At 37.4% G+C, this 19967-nt stretch overlaps 1 protein-coding gene across 10 annotated transcripts in view; it reads left to right on the forward strand.

Annotated features, from left to right (window-relative positions):
• Positions 1-14114, forward strand: part of NCOA7 (nuclear receptor coactivator 7) — a 156533-nt gene extending 142419 nt beyond the window's left edge. For all 10 annotated transcript variants that reach the window (XM_086707764.1, XM_086707766.1, XM_086707767.1 and 7 more), the window contains 3 exons: positions 11046-11141; positions 11580-11653; positions 12027-14114. In XM_086707764.1, the coding sequence (XP_086563890.1) occupies positions 11046-11141; positions 11580-11653; positions 12027-12162 (306 nt within the window). In that variant the 3' untranslated portion in view covers positions 12163-14114. The remainder of the gene's footprint in view (positions 1-11045; positions 11142-11579; positions 11654-12026) is intronic.
• Positions 14115-19967: the final 5853 nt, after the last annotated feature.

Here is a 19967-nt window from a genome sequence, read left to right on the forward strand (position 1 = left end):
TGAGGGGCCCGATTGTTATGAAATAGCAAAGAATGCTCTGTACCATTGCTCATTGCCCTTTCACCTGTGCTGTAGTGGGTCTTGGAGGCAGAGGAGAATTCTAGATATCACCCCCATGTACCTTCACTAGTGCTTCTGTCAGTCAGCTTGGGGTATGAGTGGAATGTTTATAGGTTTCTTTCATATACTACCTAGTCAGGCATTTGCTCCACAAAAGGAAGACGTCTCATCTGCTATTTATTCACTTTGGTCTGGTCTGTGTTATATCAAGATGAAATTCCTTTACATTTGTAAGATATAGATGTCATTCTTTTCTCTTTCTGTCATGGAAGCAGGTTTTATTCAACAGTCTTTCATTTATTCATATGTTCAGAAAATGTATGAGTGCCTGTTACATATGGGGCACTATTAAGCCCTGGGGAGCTTGCTGTGAAGCTATATAATTGGCATCATTTTAGGGGAATAGATCTTTGCTATCATAATTTGTCTTGGGAGAAATTAGTGGAGACATGGGAGTACTGAAGGCACTGTCTTTCTCAACTGTGATCTTTTCTGGGACTTTATTGCTGTGTTACTATAGATAAAGAAGTATGGGGAGAAGTTTATTATCACGGTTACTGTTATTATTTCTTGATTGATGATACTTTATTTAATCATGATCCAGCTGGGTACAGTCAAGATAAAAAATTAATAACAAAGGTTGGGGCACCTGGGTGGCTCAGTCCATTAAGTGTCAGACTTTAGCTCAGGTCATGACCTTGTGGTTTGTGGGTTAGAGCCCCATGTAAGGCTCTGTGCTGGTGGTGCAGAGCCTGCTTGGGATTCTCTCTCTCTCTCTCTCTCTCTCTCTCTCTCTCTCTCTGTCTCTCTCTCTCTTTCTCTCTCTCTCTCTGCCTCTCTGTGCCTCTCCCCTGCTTGTGTAATCTCTCTCTCTCTCTCTCAATAAATAAATAAACTTTAAAAAATTTAAAAAGTAATAATAACAAAGTACGTGTAAAATGGAATTACTCAGGGATTCAGTGAAATGTTTGAGATGTTGGATGCTATGTTTTAGATGAGATATGGCTAGATGGCTTTAGACCACACACAAACCCTCACCATAAGTATAGATTAGTTCTCCTACTAGTTTACCAAAAGATACCACATTTGTTGGGGAAGGTGTTGGCAACACAGAGCAGGTGTGCAGCACAATTCCATCAAGCTTCCTGTCAGCAGGCATGTAAAGGAGGCCTGTACCTGAAGGCTCCTCTATTCATCAGGAGATGTAGTCTTACTGAATCTGGTACCCTGGAGGCGCTTGTGTTTGAAAACACCTGGATACCAACTCTGCTTTCCACACCCCATTCACCCCCAAGGCAAGAATGTGGCTTTGCTGTGTTTGAGGACATGATAGAACAACACCTGTAAATCTGTCTGGGAATGAATTATGGAAAATTCTAATATAAAAGAATTACATATGCAGAATGGTGACAGTAAGGAGCTCTGCAGAATCCGTCGTCAGTGAAACAGCCATAACTGGTAGAAATTATAAAAACAATAATCACTTAAAGTCTCTGAAAATTGTCCTAAGGGCATACAGCAAGTGAAGAAACATTTATTTAAGAAAATCTAATAAATCACTAGTACTAGTGAGATTCTGTGGCATCTGAAGCACAACCTGCTTCCTTCCCTGCAGCCCTCAGTTCAGACTGATGGAAGCTCCTGTGTGGACAAGAAGATGGGGTTCCCACTTCCCCCAGCTCCCATGCAAGGGCTATGATATACTTTCTAGGGGCAGGTCCCCAGCACTTCTTATAACCTACCCAAGATAGGTGTTTCAGAGGCTAAATTCCAGGCAAGTATGGCTTAGAGGTAGAGGATTCTTTTCTTCTACCCAACCTCTATTCATAGGGGAGATGCTCTACCTTAGGCATAGGAGAAAATAGGAGTATAAAGCCCTTGCCTCAGCTCTTAGAGCAGACATTCCATGCCAGCTGAGGCAAGCCAAGACCAGTGGCTGCTGCTTCACCCACGAGAACCCCTGGCTCCTAGCTCTAGGAGAAAAGGCGGATCATAAGACACAGAGCTCTGCTAACCTCCTCCAATGGACACACCCAAGTTAGAATTGTAGAACAGTTCTCTCTGAAAAAGACCTGAACACTAGCAGAACAGATCTTCTATAACACAGGACAGAAAAAAAAAGAAAAAAAAAAGAAAAAAAGAAGCCACATCAAGATGGGTAGAAGGGGCAGAAAAGCAGTCTCGACAGGAACCCACCCCACCCCCCTAGCGACCCACAAGAGGGAGAGAGATCCCAAAACATGCAGCCTCTCTCTGAGAATCTAGGGGTTCAGGTCCCACATTAGACACACTGGTCCATGGGACCTGCACCAGAGAGGCAGACCCCCAAAATAACTGTCTTTGAAAACCTGAGGCTAATTTTCAGGAGAGTACAAGGGCTGTAGGAAAGGGAAATTCCATCATTGAGGGGCCACACACGGACTCATTTGCTTTGAGTCTCAACACAGAGGCAGTAGCTTGAGAAGCACCTGGACCACATGTGAGGAAGATCTGTTGACTAGTTATAGAAAGTATACCAGAGGGCAGGAGTCTGATGGAGATCTCTCTGTGGATACAGGCACTGGAGGGTGCCATTTTTTTACACTACTTCCTTGCTACCCTAGTGCTGGTGGGTGGTGTTTTTGGTGCTGTCATTTTCCCTTGCTAGTGCTACAGGCTTACCCTGTGTTCCCCTGTAACCCCACCCCACCAGGCTGGCCCAGTGCTCATCCAGCTCAGCCTCTACCCTGCCACACCAGGCACTTAGGCTAGCTCTAGCCCTGTGCTCATCCACCACAGACTCTCCCCAGCCCTGCATTCATCCACTTGTCCACTGTGGCCCTCGTCAGATCCCTTGCACATGGTCACCCCAGCCTGTGCTTATCTGCCACAACCACTGTCCTGCTAGACACAGTGGGCAAACTTGCCCCGGCCTGGCCCCTGTCCATGGCAGAGATCCCCTCAGCCCTTGCCCCACCAGATGTGAAAAGCAGCCTACCTCTGGCCTCCTCCAGACCTGGCGGTACTTACAAAAGCAGGTATGAGGTTAAAAGACAAAAAAGTAAAGATAGCAAACTAAGTAGTGTGTGTGTGTCTGTGTGTGTGTGTGTGTGTGTGTGTGTGTGTGTGTGTATATGGAGAGAGAGAGAGAGAGAGAGAGAGAAAATCAATAAGAAAACACTGACCTTAAATGACACATTAAACCAGATGAACTTTGAATAGATATATACAGAACATCCCATCCAAAACCAGCAGAATACACATTCTACTCATGTGTACATAGAACATTCTCTAGGAAAGATCACATGTTAGGCCACAAAACAAGTCTCAGTAAATTCAGTAATACTAAAATTATATCAAGCATCTTCTCTGTACACAGTGGTATGAAACTAAAAATCAATTACTAAATTACCAATAGGCCATTGAAAAAATGAAAGAAGAAATTTTAAACATACATAGAGAAAAATGAAAACAGAAATATCACATACCAGAATCTACGAGATGCAGCAAAAGCAGTTCTAAAAGAGAAGGTACATGGCAATATAGGCCTGTCTGAAGAAACAAGAAAAATCTCAAGTAATTTAACTTTACACCTAAAGAAACTGGGGGGGGTGGGGGGGGGGGGCGGAGAACAAGCCCAAAATTAGTAGAAGGAATGAAACAATAAAGATCAGAGAGGAAATAAATAAAATAAAAATTTTTTTTCATAAGAAATAGAAAAGATCGGTGAAACTAGGAACTGGTTCTTTGCAAAGATAAAACAAATTTGGCAAACTTTTAGCTAGATTCACCAGAAAAAAAGAGGGCCCAAATAAAATCAGAAACAATAGAGAAGTTAACAACTGATATCACAGAAATATAAAGAATTATAAGAAACTACTATGAACAGTTATATACCAGGAAATTGAACACCCTAGAAGAAATGGACAAGTTCTTGGAAACATACAATCTTCCAAGACTGAATCATGAAGAAATAGAAAATCTAAACAGACTGATTATTAGTAAGGAGATTGAATCAGTAATCAAAAACTTCCCAACAAACAAAAGTCCAGGATCAGATGGCTGCACTGGTAAATTTTATCAGACATTCAAAGCAGATTTAATACATATTCTTCTCAAACTCTTCCAAAAAATTGAAGAGGGTGTAACACTTCCAAACTCAATTATTTTATTTTTATTTTACATTATATTTTATATTTTAGTTCATTTTTTAATATTTCATATTTTTGTTATTTTATATTTTTTATTCTTAAATTCTAATTAGTTAACATATAGTACAATGTTGGTTTCAATTCCAAACTCATTTTATGAGGCCAGCATTAGCCTGATATCCAATACCAGACAAAAGAGAAAAAAAAGAAAATTACAGGCCATTATCATTAATGAACATAGATGTAAAAATCCTCAAAAAAAAATGTAGCAAACCAAATTCAACAATACATTAAAAAACTTATACACCATGATCAAATGGGATTTATTCCAGGAATGCAAGGATGGTTCAATATTTGCAAATCAATCAATGTGATATGCCACATTAACAAAGTGTAAGTTAAAAATCATAATGATCATCTGAATAGGTACAGAAAAAGCATTTGATAAAATTCAACATCCATTTATGATACTCTCAACAAAATAAGTGTAGAGGGAATGTACCTCAACATAATAAAGTCCATATAACAAATCCACAGCTAACATACTCACTGGTGAAAAGCTGAAAGCTTTTCCTCTAAGGTCACAGACAAGGATGCCCACTCTCTCCACTTTTATTGAACATATTATTGGAATTCCTGGCCAGAGCACTTAGACAAGAAAAAGAAATAAAAGGCATCCAAATTGGAAAGGAAGAAGTAAAACAGTCACTATTTGCTGATGATATGATACTTTATATAGAAAACTCTGAAGACTCCACCAAAAACCTGTTAGAACTGCTAATAATTCAGTAAAGTTCCAGGATACAAAATCAATCTACAGAAATCAATGGCATTTCTATGCACTAATAATTAATTATCAGAAAAATTAAGAAAACAGTCCTTTTTACAATTATATCAAAAACAGTAAAATAACTAAGAATAAATTTAACCAAGGAGGTGAAAGACCTGTCCCACAGAGAACCATAAGACTCTGGTGAAGGAAATTGAACAAGACATAAATGGAAAATATGAGTTCAAAGAATCAATAGTGTTAAAATGTCCATACTACCCAGAGTTTATACAGATTCAATGCAATCCCTGTCAAAATTCCAGTGGTATTTTTCACAGAACTAGAAAAAATAATTTTAAAAAATTGTATGAAACTACAAAAGATCCCAAATAGCCAAAACGATCTTGAGGAAGTAGAACAAAACTGGAAGTATTACACTCCCTGACTCAAACTATATTACAAAGCTTTAGTAGTTAAAACAGTATGGCATTAGCATAAAAACAGACACACAGATCAATGCAACATATATCCGCACATATATGGATGATTTATGACAAAGGGGCTTAGAACATACAGCGGAGAAATGACAATGTTTTCCGTAAATGATGCCGGGAAAACTGGACAGCCACATGCAAAAGAATGAAATTGGACCACTGTCTTACATCATGTACAAAAATTAATTCAAAATGGATTAAAGTTTTGGACACAATAACTGAAACCATAAGTTTCATGGAAGAAAACATAGTAGGTAAACTCTGTGACATCTATTTTAGTGATGTTTTTGTGAATCTTAATCCAAAGACCAAGGAAACAAAAGCTAAAGTAAACAAATGGGACATCGAACTGAAAAGCTTCTGCACTGCAAAGGATAGGGAACCTACTAAATGGGAGAAGATATTTGCAAATCACATATCTAACACAGGATTAATATCCAAAATATATAAAGAACCCATACAACTTTACCAAAAAAATCAAACAATTGGTTAAAAAATAGGTGGAGGATCTGCACAGACATTTTTCTAATGAAGAGTTACAAATGGCCAACAGGCCAACATGAAAAGATGTTCCAACATCATTAATTATTAAGCAAATGAAAATCAAAACTACAATGAGATATCATCTCACACTGGTTGGGATGGTTACATCAAAACCACAAGAAATAAGTGTTGGTGGGGATGTGGAGAAAAGGGAACCCTCACACACTGTTGGTAAGAATGTAAATTGGTGCAGCCACTATGAAAAACAGTATAGAGATCCTTCAAAATGTTAAGAGTAGAATTACCATGCTATCCAACTATTCCTCTACTGGGTATTTACTCAAAGAAAATAAAAACATTAATTCAAAAAAATATATGCATCCCAGTGTTCATAGCAGCACTATTTACAGTAAGTAGCTAAGATACGGAAACAACCTAAATGTCTATCTATGAATGCATGGATAAAGAAGATGTGGCATATATACACATGGGTGGATATGCATACTGGAATACTACTAAACCATAAAATTGATTGAAATCTTGTCATTTGTGACAACATGGATGGATCCTGAGGGTATTATGTTAAATGAAATAAATCAGGAAAAAGAAACAGTATGATTTCACTCACGTGGAGTCTAAAACTACAAAAAAATAAATAAAAACAAAAACTTAGACCCAACAGATTGATGGTTAAAGGGAAAGGGCAGCAGGTTGTATGCAAAGTGGAAAGAAGGGGTCAAAAGTATGGTTGATGGGTGGTAACTGGATCTATGGAGATGGTCACTTTGTAATGAATACAGATGTGAAATTATAATGTACATCTGAAGCTCACGTAATATTACATTATCAACTTAATCTCAATAAAAAAAATTTTAACTCTTTATGAATATGTAAAAAGAAAGGATGGAGGGTACACAGAGTTTTGAAGCTTTCCCAAAGGAACTGACTTTATTTAGAAGAGTATGGAGAAGTTCAAGCCAAAGGGTACTCTAGAAAATGATGAAAATTTTGGTGGTAAACAATTAAGAGGAGGTTGGCATCTGCATGAAGACAACAAGCCAAACTGAAGACCATCTAGTCTACCAGAGAGAACCAGGAAAAGAGACCACTAATGAGGGCCTTCCTGGAGTCAGGGTAAACTTCATAAACTGTTCAAAGAAACCCCTGCAAAGGGGCTCAGTTTTAGTCAAATTAGACTGTGGAGAAATATACGCCATAAGGCATTGTGGAAAATAGAGCGATCATCAGGCAATTGATAAAGTCTGATTTATACTAGCTTAATTCCAGTGAGGTGCAGAAATGTTACTCCCTTATTGCTCAATTAAATTTCTCAATTTTTGTGGTAATTTTGTTATATATATTACACTGATATATATTAAAAACCCAAAAATAAATTGTTATGATTATTACTTTATATAAATTTTTCCACTAAAGAAGCTGAGAGGGGGCGCCTGGGTGGCTCCACCAGTTAGGCGTCCGTCCGACTTCGGCTCAAGTCATTATCTCGCAGTTTGTGAGTTCGAGCCCCACGTTGGGCTCTGTGCCGACAGCTCAGAGCCTGGAGTCTGCTTTGGATTCTGTGTCTCCCCATCTCTCGGCCCTTCCCCGGCTCATGCTCTGTCTCTCTCTGTCTCTCAATAATAAATAAATGTTAAAAAAAATTTTTTTTTTAAAGCTGAGAGAAGAAAGGAGAGCAAATATACATTTATAAATTTTGTTATGTTAACCTTGTTTTTTTTTTTTTTTTTTATCACTTTTGGTTGTCTTAATTTTTTCCCCAAGGATTCCTTTGTTCCATTATTGCCAAATGTATTACATTTTTAATGGTTTAGACCCAACAATATCATTATATACATATTAATACAATTCCTTTCTAAATAAATTAATAGAAAAAAGAAAATAGACATTTTCTTATATAGCCACAATGCTATATACCTAACAAAACAGTAATTCCTTAGTATCATCCAATCTCTGGTCCTTAAGTAGGTTTCCATGATTGCTAAGAAATGTTAGCTAAGAAAAAATATAATTAGAATCCTGAGAAGGTGAGTGGGTAAGGTGGCTTTTCCTATTCATTGATCAGAAAAGGAATAACTTTCTTCCACTTCTGGCCATTGCCCTTCTTGTCCTATTTTAAGCCCATGCTTTTAAAAAAAAGATGCCTATCACAGCTATACTTTAGTTCTTTCACTGAAATATCACCAGAAGAAGGGAAGTGGATTTTTGATGTTTTTGTTACTGTTTTGTTTGTTCTTAGCAGCTCTAGGGAAAGGTTTGGTAGTAGGGAGTATGAAGAACATTGGTTAGAAAGAGTTTCTAGACTTCTACCCTGTCTAATTTTTAGTATTTCAAGTTACCAGGAACTACGTGTAATTGGTAAAGAAGAGATTTCACAATGACTGTAATCCAATTATAATAATTTGAAAAGTTATAAGACATTTTTCAGATAACCCCCATTTATTATTTTTTTTTAATTTACTTATTTAACTTCAAGTTACTTCACATACAATGTAGTATTGGTATTAGGAGTAAAACCTAGTGATTCATCACTTACAGAGTGCCCTCCTTAATGGCCATCACCCATTTAGCACATTCCCCCTCCCAGTTCCCCTCCAGCAACCCGCAGTTTGTTCTCTATATTTAAGAGTCTCTTAGGTTGGCGTCCCTCTCTGTTTTTATCTTATTTTTCCTTCCCTTCCTCTATGTTCATCTGTTTTGCTTCTTAAATTTGTTTTAAATTTAATGAGTGAAATCCTATGATATTTGTCTTTCTCTGATTGATTTTACTTAGCATTCTTCACAGAGCTAGAACAAACAATCCTAAAATTTTTATGGAACCAGAAAAGACCCCAAATAGCCAAAGTAATGTTGAAAAAGAAAACCAGACCTGGAGGCATCACAATTCCGTACTTCAAGCTGTATTACAAAGCTGTAATCATCAAGACAATATGGTATTGGCACAAAAACAGACACAGAGATCAGTGGAATAGAATAGAGAACCGAAATGGACCCACAAATGTATCGCTGACTAATCTTTGACAAAGCAGGAAAGAGTATCCAATGGCAAAAAAGACAGTTTCTTCATCACATGCTGGGAAAATGACAGTAACATGCAGAAGAATGAAACTGGACCACTTCTTTAAACCATACACAAAAATAAGCTCAAAATGGGTGAAAGATCTACGTGTGAGACAGGAAACCATGAAAATACTAGAAGAAAAAATGGGCAGCAACCTCTTTGACCTTGGCTGCAGCAGCTTTTTACTGGGCATGCCTCTGGAGGCAATGGAAATAAAAGCAAAAATGAACTGTTTATCTCCTCAAGATGAAAAGCTTCTGCACAGTGAAGGAAACAATCAACAAAACTAAAAGACAACCAGAGGAATGGGAGAAGATACTTGCAAATGACATATCAGATACAGGGTTAATATCCAAAATCTATAAAGAACTTACCAAACTCAACACCCAAAAAGTAAATAATCCAGTGAGGAAACAGGCAGAAGACATGAATGGACACTTTTCCAAAGAAGACATCCAGATGGCTAACAGACACATGAAAAGATGCTAAACGTCATTCATCATCAGAGAAATACAGATCAAAACCACAGTGAGATATCACCTCACACCTTTCAGAATGGCTCAAATTAGCAACTCAGGAAACAACAGATATTGGTGAGGATGCAGAGAAAGGGGAGCACTTTGGCACTGTTGGTGGGAATGCAAACTGGTGCAGCCACTTTGGAAAACAGTATGGAGATTCCTCAAAAAACTAAAAGTAGAACTACCCAGCAATTACTCTACTAGGTATTTATCCAAAGGATACAAAAGTGCTGATTTGAAGGGGCACATATGTACCCCAATATTTATAGCAACATTATCAACAATAGCCAAATTACAGAAAGAGCCCAAATCTCCATCGACTGATAAATGGATAAAGAAGATGTGGTCTGTGGGGCCCCTGGGTGGCTCAGTCAGTTAAGCATCGGACTTTGACTCAGGTCATAATCTCACCATTTGTGAGTTCGAGCCTCGCATCAGGCTCTGTGCTCACAGCTTGGAGCCTGGAGTCTGCTTCAGATTCTGTATGTCTCCCTCTCTCTCTGTGCGCCCCCCCCCCCCCGCCCCCGCTCATGCTCTGTCTCTATCAAAAACAAACACTTAAAAAATTTTTAAAAAGATGTGGTATATATATGCAATGGAATATTATTACTTGGCAATCAAAAAAGAATGAAATCTTGCCATTTGCAACAACATGGATGGAACTAGAGTGCATTGTGCTAAGATAGCCTCCATTTGAAGCAGTGATTCCCAAGTGGGTTTTGAAGTAGAAGGTATATCAGAATCACTTAGGGACATTTTCAAAATATAATGTTCACTCTTGCCAGCTCTCACCCTTGCAAGCACTGCTCAGGATGTGAGGAGGATAGGAAGCTGGGACAGTGGGCCCACATAATCCTGAAAACACTGCTTATTCAAACCCTCAGTTAGGAAAAATGGACAAATTATTGGTTCAAATACATCTAAATCACCCCTAAAGCCCACTGTATTATGGAATTATTTTTTTCTTAAAAGGCATTTCAGCTGAGAGATATTAGATCACTTATGTTAAGGATACAGTTTTAATAAGCATATTGAGAACTAATTTTTATAAATCAAAAGAGAAGACATTTATTATTTCTGGGTAAATATCTGGCCTTGAATCCACTTATAAAACACTTAAGACACATGATTTTGTTCTTTCAACCACTCATTTCAGTGTGCAAGGTGCTTGTTGTTGTGTAATGTTCCTAGTATGTCATCCATATTCACTAAAGGAAATTTGACCCCATAGTAGTAGACTTTGGAAGTCCTTTAAAATTGGAATAATCGTTGGCCTTTGTCAAATAAGTTTCCCTTGAGCCACTTGAGTTTCAATTAGAACTAGGGATATTTTATTTATCTGCTTGTTGGGGGTGAGCTTTTTATTTAAGAACTCAAATTTAGTAATGGTCTTTGCTGAAAGAGGGTTAATGATATCTTAGAGCAGGATTATGTTAAAATATTTCAGAACGCCACTCTTTGGGACGTTTAGGTTTGAAAGTAGATAATGTTTCTGTTTTCTTTTGACAGATTTTTGGAGCATATGCAACTCATCCTTTCAAGTTCAGTGACCACTATTACGGCACAGGCGAAACTTTTCTCTACACATTTAGCCCCAATTTCAAGGTATGTAAATGAGAGAAATACCTAAATTCCTAATGTCCCGGTGTCAGGAGTCTGGATGGGGTTGGAGGTGGGGGACTATCATGGGAGCAGCAGCTGTCCCATAACCTCATTTGGACTCGCTCTAGCCTGGGTCAGCTTTTCATGGTTGTAGCACACAAAGTGCTTTTAGGGCCCCTCATTGGGCCTTGGAAACTGCTCTTGTGCATGTTCTGGGACCCAGGGAGGGATAGCAAGTCAGAGCCAACATGTGCTTGAGAGGTCTTTCCTCTCATAACCCCTTTTAAGCTCTCATCCTGGTGTAGGAAAGATCTGCCAATTAGGAACTTCCTCAGCTAATGGGCAGCTTCCTTCTCTACAGAGGTATTATCCTAATAATTCCCTCTTCACTGATTCTCCAGATTGAAATGTCTGTTCTCTGTCTTGTGTTTCTATCCTAAGGTCTTTAAGTGGAGCGGAGAAAACTCATACTTTATTAATGGAGACATAAGTTCTTTGGAACTTGGTGGTGGAGGGTAAGGTTTTTGTTGTTGTTATTTATTTACCACCTGACCTGTGAGAGTCTGTTTTGACCCAGATAACCAAAACCTTGTGTCGGTGATTTTAGCTAGGCCATGTGCTTAGAGTAATTAGGACAGTGGCCTAACATAGGATGCTAAGAATCAGAGATGAAATGATTTATGTGTCTAAATGATGGACTACTATCACTTGTCTTTTGGGAAAGATGGGTCATTTAAATGAAATAAAGGAAATGTAGACTTTGTTTTACAAGCAGTTTAGGGTTTTGTCTGTCTATAGCATAAAGGAAAGATGAGGCAAGGGAGGGTAGAAGGTATGCCACGTGAGATTGAAATGTTTTCACCTTTTTTGTATTTTTGATCTTTTCAGGGGACGATTTGGTTTATGGCTAGATGCTGATTTATACCATGGACGAAGCAACTCCTGCAGCACTTTCAATAATGATATTCTTTCCAAAAAGGAAGACTTCATAGTTCAAGACCTCGAGGTATGGACATTCGAGTGAAATTCAGACTGCCTTAAAATACCACATTAAAAAGATTGGGTTCCATCAGCCCTCCTAAAGCTGGCTGGAAGACCTAGCCGCAGCCCAGACTGCTTCATCCCACCATAATGCTTTCTTTCTGCCATCATCTCAGAGCATGGTCACATTGCAGAGAGTTTCTGAAAGGTCCATGTGGAGGGCAGACAACAAAGAAAGAATTTTGAAGTCCGGATTGCTGAAAGACTTTATGCTCCCACTTCCTTCAAATCCATGCAGTGAGGAATCAAAATATTTATAGATGTATGAGTTGAATGCTATTTTTATTTTTGGTAACTGTGAAAAAAAAAAGATACTGTGGAAATATATACATGCCTTGTGTATTTATCAACATAATTTTCATTACCAAAATGTACAGCATACTATTGTTTGCCATGGAAAAGCTTAGTTTCGCTTAGAAAAATTGGAAGTGCTCAGCACTGAAAGGGAATATATGATTTTTTTAATTGTCTTATTTATTATTTCTAGAATATTGTCTAAAATGTGTTGGCAGTTTTTCTTTTAATGTGTCAAATCTTGAAATAAAGAAATGTATACATTTTGTGCTGTTTTGGCAACAAACCCATTTGATTTATATAGTTTTATATTGAATTTTCTTTTGCCCTGATTGTTTAGGGTGATAGGTCTTAAGCAGCATATTCTGAATTTTTAAAAACTCATTACCAATGTTTATTGATTTGACTATTGTAGGCCATCTTTCCATTTAGCCATTAAAAAGATACATTTTTACTTACTCTGAACATAATTGTTGTAAAAAAGAAGCCATTTCTCACAGTTGTAAATTGATATTTACAGAAATGGATACCTTTCTGAATCTAGACTTAGAACAAACCCTGCTTTGAACAGAAAGTGTTTTGCTTCTTATAATATCATGTGTGTTAATAACAAAAACTTTATTTTCATAGTGTTTTGTGCATAATTTCCCCCAAGTTCTTAAATTAATGAACAGGCCTCTGTTTTCAAAGAGACTGAATGTTTTCATTTCTGCATATTTTATACCAAATGAAAAATGTCAAATTAGCCCAATTGTCTTGGTTTCTAGACTCTTTCATTTGAGAAAAAGCAATGCAAAGAAATGCATTCATACAAAAATTGGAATAAAAAGTAAAAACTATTTCTAACATTAACCCATTTTCACATCATAAAATATTCTTTGTTAAAAATGCTAATAAAGCCGTGGTAAAAACTAAACAATATTACTGATTGCCAAACTTTTATGAAAGCCAAAGACTGCTAATGGAAAAAATTTCTAAATAATAGCCAAAGCTGAGAAGTGGTCTGTCATAAATTACACCCCCTGTGATCTTTGAAAGGGAACATAAATAACAAGTAGTATTTATATACCTGCATTTAAAAAAATGAAACCATCTTTAGAATGTAGCCTTAAGCTGGCATAATATTTCCTAATTTAGATTATTCTCTTATTAGAATATTTACAAAAGAGAACAAATGCCAAGTGGCCTCCTGTCAGATCAGCAATTATTTTACCCTACTCACATTCCATGCAAGTTGAAATGAATTCTATTAAATCTTAAATATATAGCGTGGTGTGCTTTCACCCAGGTTCTCTTATTGACAACTCTTGATTAACAACATATTGACAGTTTAACCTTAATCTGCTCGTTAAATGGTGTGTTGGTGTGAGATATCAGGAATGTCTCATGATGATCAAGTTTACCATTTATGCCATTTGCAACCATATGCTATTAATGAACAAAATGGTCATTTTGCATATAGTTCACTCCTACCTAGTTTAGTCCATGATATTATACTTGTGAGAGCATATCCAGATGCTGTGTTCTCTATTTAAAACAGTATTGTCCAATCAGAAATGTGTGGCCCTTCATTTATGGATATTGAGTATATGTAATGCAGTGCTAGCCCAATATTTTCAATAAAGGAATTTATGCATCCAGTGTGATTTTCTTTCCCGAGGATTCATTCAACAGGTATTTATTGGATGCTAGAAGTTTTACTTGTGTGAGAGGATGATGAAATATGCAAGATTAAACAAGGTCCAGTATTCATGTTTTACTGCTGCCTTGGAAAGTCCCTTTTTGTTCCCAGTAGCCACCCTCTTACTTTCACATCAGCTCATGAAAACCCGTTACAGTTACTAGAGATAACTCTTGGCTCTACCTACCAGTTTCTCTGTTCTTAATCCTTCTAGCTGTTCTTTGAATAGTTCTTTTTAACATCTCTCTTAACCTACTTCCTAATATCAATGAAGGATCTTACCCTCCGATCAATTATTTTTGATCCCAGCTATCCTGTCTCTGCCCCCTAGGTCCTACAGATGAAGATGTCAGTCTTCATTGCTTCTCAATTTCTCAGTTCATGAATCTACATCAAAAGACTAGGGTGCAAGGGGGCAAACTAATGTCTCACTAGGCTCTGTTGAAAATGGTTTAGATCTATGCCCATGCTACAAGTCACCAGGGACATCCTGAATGAGTGTGAGACGTATTATTGCCCTTTATTTTATGTCCTTTTCTTTATTTCCTTTTAAAGTTTTAAAGCCTTGTGAAACAAGACTAACAAAATAACACTTTGCTTTTGAGGAAGGCATTGAGAGTCTCTTAAACAAGAAAGGGAAGCTAAAATTCATGTTCTTTTTAAGATGCCTAACTTATTTTTACAAATATAAGCATACAAAGAAAGAAAAGGAGGTCTAAGCCAAAGGGAGTTCCAGAAATTCTAGGTCAGTTACACTTACCCCTTATGCAAATATCAAAAGTTCCTCTGACCACTTCCTTCTGCCCAATTGGGTCACACAGTTTTTCTCAGAGGAAACCCTAACCTCAGAGCATCACATCCTCTGCTCCCACCTCCTTGCCTAGGACTATTATCCATAGTGATTCCCTAACAAAAGTGTCTTTACTGAGAAAATTAGTCTTTACAATTCACACCAAAATCTAAGGTCTTACTACTCTCCTTTCTAATTCAAATTTCTAGTGGTTCAGAATAAAAACTAGATAGGGTCTCCTTGGTGTGGTCAATCAAACCACCAAAATGGTGTTTCTTGATAAAATATCTTGGAGGATCTATTGTTTATTTTCTAGATCAGTGCTGCTCAATAGAACATCCTACAGTGAGGTAAATTTTTCACTGTCCTTTATGGTAGCCACTAGCTACCATTAATAGTGTTGAACACTTGAAATGGGACTTGGGTAACTGAGGAGCTGAATTTTTAATTTTAGTTCATTTAAATTTAGCCATATGTGGTCAGCAGCTGCCATTTTGAACAGCACAGTTCTAGATGAAGATTTGACACAGCCTAATTGTATTTCATCAGCAATTCATCAGCAATCAACTCAGATTATTATTTCCTCACCAGAAGAGAACTTTTAGTTCTGAGTCCTTTCATTTATGCTATTATCTACATGTGTGGCACCACCTAAAATAACAGTGTGTGTCTTACTGTTTAGGTGAGCAACCAGGGAGCTGAGTTCCCTGAATCCTTCCACACTGAAAACTTGAATCTCTATAGGATTACTGAAAACCTCTCCCAGGCCTTGTTTCAAATCAAGATTTTCTGCCATGGCCATCAGCATGTGTTTTGTTCCTACACTGGACATTCTACTGCTAATGGTAGTCCTGTAGGATGCCATATCCCTCACCAGGCACCCATCCACAATGCATGATGAATCACAGGAAGGAAAAACAATTTATTCCTTACACAGAATTGTGCATCCAGTTTCAGAATCATCAAAGAATAATGAACTGCCAAGAGTGCCTCAATTAGGAATGCAAGATGGTACAGCCACTCTGGAAAACACTATGGACTTTCCTCAAAAAAACTAAAACTAGAACTACCCTACGACCTAGCAATTGCACTACTAGGCATTTATCCATGGGATACAGGTGTGCTGTTTCAAAGGGATACATGCACCCCCATGTTTACAGCAGCACTATCAATAGCCAAAGTATGGAAAGAGCCCACATGTCCATCGATGGATGAATGGATAAAGAAGATGTGTTGTGTGTGTATGCACACACACACACACACACAATGGAGTATTACTCGGCAATTAAAAAGAATGAAATCTTGCCATTTGCAACTACGTGGATGGAATTGGGAGGGTATTATGCTAAGTGAAATTAGAGAAAGACAAAAATCATATGACTTCACTCATATGAGGACTTTAAGAGACAAAACAGATGAACATAAGGGAAGGGAAACAAAAATATAAAAACAGGGAGAGGGACAAAACAGAAGAAACTCATAAATATGGAGAACAAACTGAGGGTTACTGGAGGGGTTGTGGGGGGGGGGTGGGCTAAATGGGTAAAGGGCACTAAGGAATCTACTCCTGAAATCATTGTTGCACTATATGCTAATTTGGATGTAAATTTTTAAAAATCAAAAATTAAACATAAAATTAAAAAATCCATTGTTACAGAAAAAAATTTAAAAGAATAATAAAATGGCTGGTGGAAAAAAAAGTGCCTCAAATAAGTTCTATTTGGTGACCAATCTTCTTTACTAAGCTTGCCAGCTGGGATGCCCGCTAGCAACATGCACACCCAGAGAACCTTGCATGTGGAGAAAATTTTCACTATCAACATGTTAGAATGAAGGGTGATCAAAAAGCATTAAAGACCATTAGATGATCTTATTGTCCTATATTCGTCAACAAGGAAGGGCCCATCATTTGATCAACCACTCCGCTTCTAGGGTTACAAAAAGGAACCCTGATTTAGCTTCTTAGTAACCCTTGAGGAAAACGCTAAACAAGAAACACCAACAAGAAACACATTCACATTCAATAAACTTGGATGACATGGCATGTTTTCTCATGTCTTGGCAGCTAAAAAAAATAATCCTCCTTACCTTGACATACTTTGAAAACAATGGAATTAAGCCAATGAGTTCAGCCTTTATTCCCTACAGCAATCCTTATTGGCTTAACCTCAATCTCCACTAGCTGATGGATCAACAGCATTTTACCTAACAGCTGACTCAGATCAGCCCTTTCATCTTTGAAGACTCCAGTTAACAGTAAGGATATTTCTACAAAGATATTCTGTGTTGAGGTATTGTGTCAACCTTTAGAGTTGTTAAAAGGCCCCATTATTACTCCATACCCAGCAAGGCCTCATCTTGTCCTCTTGCAGCATCTTGTTTCTCTATTAGGTTCTCCAAAGGGTCAGAACAGTGGATAGGTTTGACCTGGGGTGCCACAGGGAGAGTTCACCGTATAAGGCATAGGTCCCATTATCAGATCATCCAGGTAGAACTCAAAGCTTCTAAGGACTTCAAAAGGAGCAGGCATAGTGCCTAAGGCATGGATTCTGGAGCCAAACATTCTGGGTTTGAATCTCAGCTCTAGAGCTTACTATTTATGTGAACTTCGTTAAGTAATTTAACTTTCATGTGCCTCATTTTCTTTAAGTGAGAATAATAATAATGACCACCCATGATTGTAGACCACCGTGATGATTAGAACGCTCAAAATAGTGCTCAGCATAAAGTAATCATTACTAAATAATAAAGGAATTCTTCCTTCAAATGGAGAAAAAAAAAAACTAATGATGTGAGTTGCAAAGGAAAATTCATTTTCTAAGAGAGCAACTTACTTATGAAAACTATTTTCAGACACATTGAAATGGCTCCTATTTGCTCTTTAGATATTTTTACTAAGGTTTTGTTTCCTTTTTTTATTACAAAAGTAATACATGTTCATGATAAAGTTTTCAAACAGTATAGAAGGCAATTCAGTAAAAGGCAGACATTTCTCCCTTACATTCCCAGAGGTAAAAAGCATCAAACTTCCTTGTGTTTCCTTCTGGATCATTTCTGTGCACATATTTATATCTTCTTCACATTAACAGAAGCATACTGTGCATACTGTTCTTCAGTTGTCTTTCAAATTTAACAGTATACTGTGAACATTTTGTATCAGTATATGCACTTTATTCTTCATTGCATGGGTCTGTCATTTTTAAAGTTTGTCATTGATAGAATTTTTTTGGCTATTACAAATAATTCTGAGTAAGATCCTTCTATATAGTGTATATAGTGCCTTTATGAATGATATGTTTTAGATAATTTTTAGCAATGAGTCAGTTATACTACACTTTTTGTTTAAAAAGATACTATTAATTATTCCTTCATAAAAGTTACACTAACTTGTTTACGCTAACTATATATGAGTATGCCAGTTACCTCACACTCTCACCAACACTGATTATGTTCCTCTTTTTAATCTTTGCTAAAATGTTATCTTTTTTTTCACATCAATGATGTTGAACATCTTCCCACATCTATTGGCTATTTTTGTGTTTTTCCTGAATGTTGCCCAAGTCCTTTGCATTTTTTTCTATTAAGTTTTCATCATCTTACTGATTTGTAAGCATTCTTTGCATAGTCACAAAATCAGCCATACACACACACACACACACACACACACACACACACTATATATATATACACACATATATATATACATATATATACATATATATATACACATAATATTTTGTTCAGAGGGAGCCTGGGTGGCTCAGTTGGTTAAGCGTCTGACTCTTGATTTCAGCTCAAGTCATGGTCTCATGGTTTGTGGGATTGAGCCCTGAGTTGGGCTCTGTGTTGCCAGTGCAGACAAAGCCTGCTTAGGATTCTCTCTCTCCCTCTCTCTTTGCCCTTCCCCTGCTCATGTGCTTGCTCGGTCTCTCAGAATAAATAAATAAATGTTAAAAAATATATTTCATTCAGGTTATATTTTTAATATACATGAAGAGTTTCTTAATTATAATTGCTTTGTAGTCATATTTATTAATCACTTTCATTATAACTTCTGGGCCCTAATTTATTAGATCAAATTTATTTAGCATGATATCCACTCCTCACGTAAACATCTTCCAAAAGTATGTATCAACACAATCCTTCACCTTATCTAAAATTATCCTCTTGCTTATGCTATGCTAAATTACACACCCCTCTCATACTTCAGAATATTTAGAAATAACCTCCTCGAAGATAAATTCCACTTTGCACTAGCCAGTAATCATCCTGTTAATGCATGTCAATGTCTTCAGGAAAGGTTTTGGGACAAGAACTGAATGTTCATCTTATTCCCCCAGTGAGTTAGCTAGAGCTGAGCAGTGTTGATGAACAACTTCCTGGATCTCCAAACCGTGTCACAATGCCTTGTTAAGGAACAACTGATGTGATAACAGTAATAACAGTGCTAAGGGAAGAATGAGGAGGACAGGTAACATTTACTGATCATGACTCACCTTCCATTTTTATATGTGTTATCTTATTTGATCCTCAAAATGAAGACAGTATAATTATTACCTCTGTTTTAAAGATGAAGAAACTGATTCTTCAGGAGAAGAAATCTTGCTTGAAGTCACAGAACTCTTGAGGGTTATAGCCAGGATATGTTTAGTTATGACTGACCCCAGAGCTGAGCTCTTAACCATAGCAGTACACTGACATTGTATAGTCTCTGCAATATCTCTACTACCTGGTTACCCACACTCTGCTTCACCACCTGAGGCACCAAAATCCACAGTCCTCTACTCTAGACAGAAAGCTCCTTAATGGCTGGGAGCTCTTCTTATGGCCAATCAGGTCTTATCTATCCTTATAACCCCAATGTTTGGCAGGGTGCATGGTACCCTGGAGGCATTCAATAAATGTTTGTCAAGTTTAACTGAAGTGCATTACTGAAGGAAGTGAGCCCCAGAGAAGTTAATGGATTTGCCAAACATTCCACAACTAAGCATCAGAGTTGGGACTGAACCACAGGTTTTGGATT

This window comes from Puma concolor, chromosome B2, assembly GCF_028749965.1.
Source record: "Puma concolor isolate L17-30 chromosome B2, mPumCon1.1.hap2, whole genome shotgun sequence".
NCBI classification, from domain to species: Eukaryota; Metazoa; Chordata; class Mammalia; order Carnivora; family Felidae; genus Puma; species Puma concolor.